This window comes from Propithecus coquereli, unplaced genomic scaffold (assembly GCF_000956105.1).
Source record: "Propithecus coquereli isolate 6110/MARCELLA unplaced genomic scaffold, Pcoq_1.0 Scaffold115, whole genome shotgun sequence".
NCBI classification, from domain to species: domain Eukaryota; kingdom Metazoa; phylum Chordata; class Mammalia; order Primates; family Indriidae; genus Propithecus; species Propithecus coquereli.
Window position 1 is genome coordinate 5,975,750 of NW_012135525.1, and position 8,792 is coordinate 5,984,541.

The window sequence follows — 8,792 nt, forward strand, 5'->3', positions numbered from 1 at the left end:
TACTTGTACCCCATGAATATATACAAATAAAAAATAAAGGGGAAAAAAGACTATAAACACCATAGAAAAAGAAAAGAAACTACAACAAAACTTCAAAAAAATACAAAAAAAAATATTGTGCCTCATCCCTGGTAATTTATTAAGCATTGTACCTAAATATACATGGTCACTATTATCCCCTGCACTTTTTACGTATAATTTTATCTTAAAATGAACTAAAGATGAGCTACCTGGTATATTTTATTAGCTCATCACTGTGGACAATTTCAAACAGCAAAACATATCACAAACTTGATGATAACTCTACTATCAAACTTCCTCCAAAATGGCTTCATCTTCTGAACAAATTCAGGCTTTTTTGGCCAGATTATACCGGAGTGACCAATCTTTGAAAAGCCAACAGGGCAAAATCATGAACTACACTGAACCTGTCCATTCTAAAAGAAATTTGAGATGGGTGGAAGTGGGAGGAAGGAGGAGAGAAAGGATATCTTAGAGTAATAAAAAGTAAAATGAGCATTTGTATTGTATCATGTAATTTTCAATGGAAAAAAAATTTGACATGGAGAAAACAATGGAGATTAAAAAAATAAAAAGATAGTTCCAGTACTTAGTGGCCCTAGGTCATGTTCACAAAAGGAGTAACAAGATGAGAACAGTGTTAGGTGATTGAAGGTATTTCCTCTTTGAAGGATTTAGTTTTAGTCCTGGATTATGCCAAGAAAGAAATTCTACTGACATATAACACTACCAAATAATCTAAATTTCTAGGGATTATCAGTGCAGACCAAAGTCTCTAATACAGGTACACTTTGGCTTCAGTCACAACTTTGAATTTGGGGTCACAATGCTCCTCTGCTTTGCCTACGACGGGGAAACTACAGGTTGCATCGCTCAGCAACTATTCTGATCCCTCTTCCTTGCCTACGTCTACCAGACAGGCTGGAAAAGAAGATACATTCCCAGAGTCTCTTGCAGCAAAGAGTAACCAAATAAATACAGATGGGAGTTCCAGAAGAGAGAATTGTCACATAAAAAGGCAAACTCTTGAATAGAAAACAATTTTTATTCTTCCCTCTCTTCCCTGCATAGACCACAGATGCACCTCCAGGCATAGCTATAGCCATATTGCAAAAGTAAGGCCAAAAACCATACGCTGAGGATGGTAGGACCTAAAAGGACGGAAGACACTGGGTTCCTGATGCCCCTGAGCAGCTCCTGGGGCCAGGACAGCTTAGCCCCAGACTTCTTTTTAGGTGACGAAGATACATCCCTGGCTTGTTTAAGCCACTCTGTGTCAAGATTCCTGTTAGTCGCAGCCAAATACATTCCTGCCTGTAAAAGTCATCGATATAATGAACTTCTCTAACTGTGCATTACCAATGATCAACGTAACCAAAACCCCCCAAGTCTTCACGGAGATAACATTTATGGACAGTGCCCGCTCCATGCCCTTGAGTGCAGGGTTTTAACGTCCCTCTCAGGACATCTTCACATACTGAGGTGAAGAAGGACCTCAGTCCAGGCTAGTCTGACAGCAGTTCCTGAGCTGCCACGCTCCACAACCTCTGATGTGTTTTTTCTTTAGCCTATAAGGCAATTTTAACTTTCAATTCTGCTCTGTGACTCAACTAAAATTGTCCTGACAAACTTTCTGATTTTTTGCGGATGATTTTCACTAAAAAATCAAACACTCCCCTACTCCCAGCAAAAAAAGAGAAAGATTCCAATGATGCAATTAAAAAAGAAAATGACCAGGCAAACCAAACATTTGTTTTCTATGCTCTTCTATGAAAATCTTCATCCATCATATAGGACAGTGCTGCTACTGCTAAACTAATGTTTATTAAGCACCACGTGCCTGGCACTGGGCTAAGCATTTCACACGCATCCTCTCAGTCAGTGCTCACATCATCCCTGTAAGATAGGGCTGTTATTATCCCCATTTTACAGACAAGCAAACAGAACATGTTAACTCAGGCATAGCATTTTCTTTGCAAAAGCTTCTTTTTAGACACCACTGATGACTCAAACTCAGAACAACATACAGAAGAGAGATTTTGCTGTTAGTCTTTAGGAAAAATATCAGAAGGAAATGGCTCAAGATGGGTCAGAGAATGAAAAACACTCAAACCAAGAACAATGACAACTCAAGAGAGTTAAAAGCTCTATCTATCCTGGGCAAAACCTAGGATTCCAGATGCATGTCTAATGGAGCTTTATTCAGTATATATTCACATTTAAAGGGCTAAGACACTCAATACACTGCAAGCTACCAGGAAGGCCAATATTAATATTTAGATAACTGTGAATGTTCATTAATCATAAGAGCATTTAATTCACTTTCCAATATACATGGTTTTCATTTTCAATATAACCTTGTGCACTTTATACATTACAGTTTACAAGGAATATTGTTATCAGTTTATTCAGCACTTCCTACGTGGCCAGTGCTGTGATGGTTTACATATACCTTTTTTGCCTTAATTGTCACCACCACCTCAGGATATAAGAACTATTATTAACACCCCCTTTGAGAAATAGGATTGCAGGTGATGAATTTTCCCAAGCTCCCTATTAAAAGGTAACACCAAGATTCAAATCTAGATCTGGCTCAGAGCCCTGTGCTCTTAACCAGTAAGCTCATAATGTTATTTGATTTGTTCTTATTGTTTATTAGCCTTGATCAAGCATTAGCTAGAAAATTCTATTCATTTAAGCTTCACTCTTTATCCTCACTTCCAGTACTCTCCCATTTTCATATTATTTTTGCTTCATATTTCTTCCTGCTCCCACAAAAAATATCTAAGAAATTATCTATTCGCATCATAAAACAATCTTCACTAAAGTTTGCTGTATTTGATAACATAATTGCTGCTGGTACTTTTAATCAATGATGTAAAACAATCTCTCTTTTAGTGGCTCGCTCTGCTACTCAAGCAAGCAGCAAATGATATCATTGCTGCCTATCATTGTAAAAACGCAACATGGTTTTTGAAGTCTTTAGCAGTAGTATCATAAAAGCCCACCCGATATCCATCTCTGTTCATGAAAGTCGACCGTTTCCCCCCTTGTTCAAACTCCCTACTTTCTCTGCTGAAATGCCAAGAGATTCAGAACTTTGAAAATGCCTATGCTTCTAAATTTTATGTGGTAATTTTTAATTTTATGATACACACACATGTTTTCTAATATAAAAAGAGAAGTATTAGTATAGGATTCCTGTGTTTGCTTCTCAATACTCTGGCAAGCACATATAACTGACTTAAAAATAAATTAACACTATTATCTCATGTGAAGCATGAAATCTAAATTTTGAAAATCAGCATTAAATTAAAAATGAATTTTATTTATCATTAAAACTGCTCTCCATGGTATTCATTCCAAGACCGACCACACCCATCAAAAACCCAAACTAAACTCAAAAATAAATTCCCATTTATAAAACTGTAGGTAATAAAATTAATAACCTTCATTTAGATACAACAAAAATGTCAGCTACTTTGCTTGCTGTTCCAAAGTCATTATTAGACACACAAAAAAAAACATGAAACATGATATTTCCCAACATTTTCAGTCTAGTGGTTTTTATGTATGTCAACTCTTTTAGGTTTTAATGATCATCCAAGAATGGTATTTCATTTCTTTGACTACTACCCTATTGCCCATATTTTAACCTCACTGAATTTTTGGTCCATTGCATAGAAGAATTTCTCTACTAATAAAAATACAACTCATTAAAGATTAACTTGCCCCCAGGACAGTCTCTCTGGAAATAAATTCCAAGCATTATAATCACCAATTTACAGTCTGAAGACTTAAAGGCAGATAATCTTACTTATTCTGATTTAAACTGGAAACCTGCACATATTTTAAAGCAATTGTAAACAGAAAAATAGCAAATCCAAATTCATAATAATCAGAAACCCAGCCAGGCAAATGCAGACTTTACTTATTTGGCACCTTCCAATTGAAAAGTTTTCCACCCAAGAATATCTAACAATACTGGAATATTTATTGATTTGCCAGACTTACTATCTTGGTTTCTACTTTACTTCTGCAATTGTGAACTTGAAAAATTCTTTTGTTCCCCAACTATTTATTAAGTATATAGTGTGTGTCACAGATTGTGGTAGGCACTGGAAATCTTTTGAATCCACGATATAATACTTATTAATAAAAATAAAAACTGGTGTTTATTAAGCTATCATTTACCAAACACGGTGACAAGTTTTAGCTTATTAGGCATGACCTCTTTCAATTTTCACAAAATCCTAAGAGAAAGGTCCTAATCTCAGCCCCATTTTTCCAAATGTGCAAACTGAAGGCAGAAAGAGACCCAGGAATTTTCCCAAAGTCCTGTAGGGATTTGAAGCCAGGACTGAATGATTTCAGTGCTCACACGTGCATTTGGGTCAACAATGGACTGCATATACCACTGTTGTTCCAAAAGACTGTAATGGCGCTGAGAAATTCCTATCACCTAGTGATGTCATAGCATGATGTAACACACTTTTCTATGTTTAGATACACAAATACCTACTATTGTGTTATCATTGCCTACAGTGTTCAGTATAGTAACATGCTGTACAGATTTGTAGCCTAAGCCATACGCTTATACCATAGAGCCTAGGTGTGTAGTAGGCTATACTATCTAGGTTTGTGTACCTAAACCCTACGATGTTCACACAACGATGAAAGAGCCCAATGACATATTTCTCAGAACATATCCCAGTCATCAAGCAACGCATGACTGTATCTGGGCTATTGAAGAAATGTAAACTCTGCAAAGCAATATTAAATCATCTCATGTCAGAATATCCTATCTGCAACAGGAATAGTCTTTAAATTAAAAAAAAAACTCACCCATATTTCATTTTATTCAAAATGAAAATGAATTAATTCAAAAAAGAAATGCACTTCTAAAGCTCAGGTTATACACGTGAACGTCCCAGACGCTAATATCACTGTCGTTACTTGTCTGTGCACAGGTAAAACGGATAAAGGATGATGTAGTATTATTAGAAGATTGATCTTTCACATCACTCCATCCAAACTCACATAGAAAACAAACTGGAAACTTGTTGAAAAGGATGAATATGTGCTCTTATCAGTTCAAACAATTTCATAATATTTTCCTGACATAAATTTAATATTTTGTTTTATAATCAGAAAGTAGGCGAAAAGAACTACGGAACAGATGAAATACTAAAATGAGTTACTGAAACGCAATCGGGGTTTGACTTTCCAAAACCACTTTGTAATATTATTATTTGAACAGTTTATCACAAAAATAATTCTCCTCCAAAGTTACACAATTTAAAGGAAAAAGAGATGGAAGGAGAGAGGGAGCAGAGACATGACACACATTAGTGATGTTTATCAATAAAAGCAAGCAACAAGGGAGACAAGTTTGTAGTACATCCAAAATGCCTGCCAAACACTCCTGCTATTTGTTTCCACCAAGTTATTGTTTTGGAAAACATGTTGTTCTCTCTTAAAATAACCTGCTTAATTGTTCTAAAAAAGCCACTGCATTTCCACGGAGAACTAAAGTGCTCCCATACCGCGATGTATTGATTGATAAAGTCAAAGTGAGTTATGCGTAAAGGCACAAAAGAAAGTTAGAAAAGCTCCAATCCTCCTGTGATAAAAGGACACTAGCTACTGAATGAATCTTCACCAGCACCCTCAGTGAGACTAATGTCTGGTCCTCTACCTGTATCTAAAGAATAATAGTCATTCAAACGACCTCATTTCTCTCTTTGGATGTGGGAAATCAGCCGCACTGGTGGCTACAGGTAGGCTAGTTATCAACATTTTTAAGGAAGGTCAAAATGACCTTGGACGGTGTTGCGTTCACTCCAATCCTCATGTTATAAATCTGAATTCGTTTCGTCCAGTATGGTTAAAGCTTTTCGGCCTGGGAAGGTCCCAGAGAAATTAAGGAGTTAAAAAAAAAATCCCGAATTGTGAAACACAAAGTCAGACATCCATAGCACAGAAGGATTTTTACGGACTGAATGTAACTCAAGATGTGTTTTATAAGCCTGTCAGGGAATGAACACACACTGTCCTCAACACAGCAGCACTGCCCCGACACAATCGCCACGCTTGGGCTGCTAACCCCAATCCTGGCCCCTCGGACCACAGGGTGGGGGTCGGGGGCAGGAGCTCCCGTCTTTAGTCTTGACATCTGCAGAGCGTTTCCCAATAGCCAGACCAGGCCCCTCAGCTGGAGGAAGTGGATACTGACAAGCGGAGAGAGTGAAACGGACAGAAACAGAGCTAGAATTCGGGGCTGCCAGGCAGTGGGGAGAGAGTCACGCATGCTCCGTGCAATCTGAGAGGGTCCGTATGGCACTGCCCAGGTGTCCTGGCTAAAGTTGGCATCTCCAAAGTCTAGGACGTAACTTGGGCGAGCCACCACAAACTTGGCCTTCGGCTTTTCTGAAGACGATCAAGTTAGCACAGGGCCCCCGGTGCCTAAAGACCTGAGAGGCGTGGAAGGGGGGGTGTCCCGCGAGGTCTCCGTTCCCTGGGTGTCCTCCAGCTCCGCAGGGAAGGGGACCGGGGAGCTAAATCGGCTGTGGGCCGGGGATGTCCGGAAGGAGTTGGAGGCTGAGTCGGGGAGCCCGAGAACGCGGGGGATGCCTACCTTGTAACATGGCCTCAAGTTTCTTCCTGTCCACGCGGAAGCGCTCCTCACTCCACTCGGGGCTGTGCAGGGACGCCGCGGCGACCAGATCGTCCTCGGAGCCAGGCATGGGCGAGTCGGTGCTGCGCTCGCTGTTGGAGCCGGGGTCGGACTGCGCCGCCAGGTAGCCGGGCTCGCCCTGGGCGGCCATGGTGGGCGCGCAGCGCCCGGGCTCCGGCTGCCGCTGCCGCTCTGCCTGCGCCGCCGACTCCGCTCGCCGGCCGGGCTCGACTGGCTCCGCGCGCCGCGGCGCTAGCTCGTCCCCCCGCAGCCGCCGACGGCACCGCCAACGCCGCCGCCACGGAGCCCCCGGCGCATCCCAGCCCCGGGCGCCGCCCACGCCGCCCGCCGCCCCGGGTCGCAGCCCGGGTCCTGGGCCAGTGGCTGCGCCGCCCCCCGCCAGCAACGCCCGCGCGGAATGAGCGCGCCGCGCCGCCCGCGCCTCCATCCGCAGGGCCCGGCGCCCCCTCCCCGCCCGCCGCCCCTGCAGCAGCGCGCTCATTGGCCCGGCCGGTCCACGGGGAGCCGCGGCGGGCGGGCGGCCCCTGGCGCTCACACACACTCGCGCGCGCACACACACACTCCCACTTTCTGCACTCACACGTATAAATCCTGTCCACACATGTACTTCCCTAGCTTTCCAAACACAGACACTCCTGCACGCACACGAAGTGCACACATGATTCCTCACACACATACATACTCCACTTTCCCGCACTTAGACTTACAAATCCCGTCCCCCCACATAACTCTCATAATCCCCCTCCAAACAGCCACACGCCAAGTTCAAGCGCGGCATACTCCCGAACGCACGCAAAGTGCATACACAATTCCGCTTCCATTTACGTACACGCTACATCCTAAAACTCCCAGCCCCAGTCACTCCTACAAGTTTGAACGTAAGGGAAGGCTCGGGGAAGAAATAATGTGCGTCACAGACACCACCGTGGACTTGGCCTACGTGTAGTTTATTCCTCCACTAAAGGTTCAAACCCAGACCCCGCCTCTCATCCCAGCAAAGTGGCCAGCTGCACAGGAGGTGGACAAGAGGCTTACTTATTTTATTCTGAGAGAAGATGTGTTTCTTGAATGGAGTGAGGAAGGAATCATTTTCTTTGGGATTCTCAAGGCATGGACTCAACGGGTTTTTAAAAAGAAGCTGGAAAATTGCACTGGTGGTTAGCCGGATCCAGCTGGCATGTGGGCAGGGCTCTCTTGTCAGGGTCTGAGGGCTCTTCTCTGTTCTCAAGGTCAGTCTGTCACAGATAACGACCAGTAACCTTTGAGCCTAACTGCCCAGGGCCAGCCCACCCATTGCCTCTGTCAACTTGGATATGAAGCACCAGGGAAAAGGAGACTTTCTTGTACAGGGTGTGCCATGGGAACACGATTTTCCCAGTTCACATGGATTCATACCCTGTTTTGTTTTATGACCAAAACCACAAAGATTTTTTTTTTACTCAGAGGGAAGGACAATGGAGATAGCAGTTTGTCACTGCTCCACAGAGGAAGGCTTCCTGGCTTACATGTGGAACAAACCATATCATTGGCACGGGCCTGTGGATAATCATGAAATGCGTTTAAGGTAAATTGAAATTCGTATAGGTAGAGCTGCCTAGGTAACAGGAATTGCCTCTGTGGTAGGTACTGGGGTGCCATTTACAGATGAGGAAACTGAGACTGTGGGAAGTCAAGTGACATGACTAAGGTCACACAGCAGCAGATAATAGAGGCAGGAGTCAGACTCCAGGTCAGTTTATCTGATACAGAATCTCCACAAAATCCTGCCTTGTTGAGCAGAGAACCCTCCCACTCAGAGTCGCCTCCTGAAGACCTGCGAGCATCTGCACAGCTTAACTTCTCAGAGCACCACCACGTATTCCTTCTCTGAACTTGTTGATTACTGTTTTAATTACTGGACAAGGCACTAGTTTCAGGAATGTTTACCATTTTTTCTGTCAACAGATATTTGTTGGGACCCTACTATGTGCTGGGCACTGTGTTAGCCCCAAGGAATAGTGAACAGAGATGGACACAATCCCTGTGCTCCTGGAGCTGACATTCTAGTGAGAAAGACAGAATATTGACCAAAAAA

At 42.9% G+C, this 8,792-nt stretch overlaps 1 protein-coding gene across 1 annotated transcript in view; it reads right to left on the reverse strand.

The window, feature by feature from the left end:
• The window catches only part of BICC1 (BicC family RNA binding protein 1), a 273,849-nt gene extending 267,001 nt beyond the window's left edge, over nucleotides 1-6,848 (reverse strand). The window contains exon 1 of the mRNA XM_012657443.1: nucleotides 6,659-6,848. Within this exon, the coding sequence (XP_012512897.1) occupies nucleotides 6,659-6,848 (190 nt within the window). The remainder of the gene's footprint in view (nucleotides 1-6,658) is intronic.
• Between the last annotated feature and the right edge of the window lie 1,944 nt (nucleotides 6,849-8,792).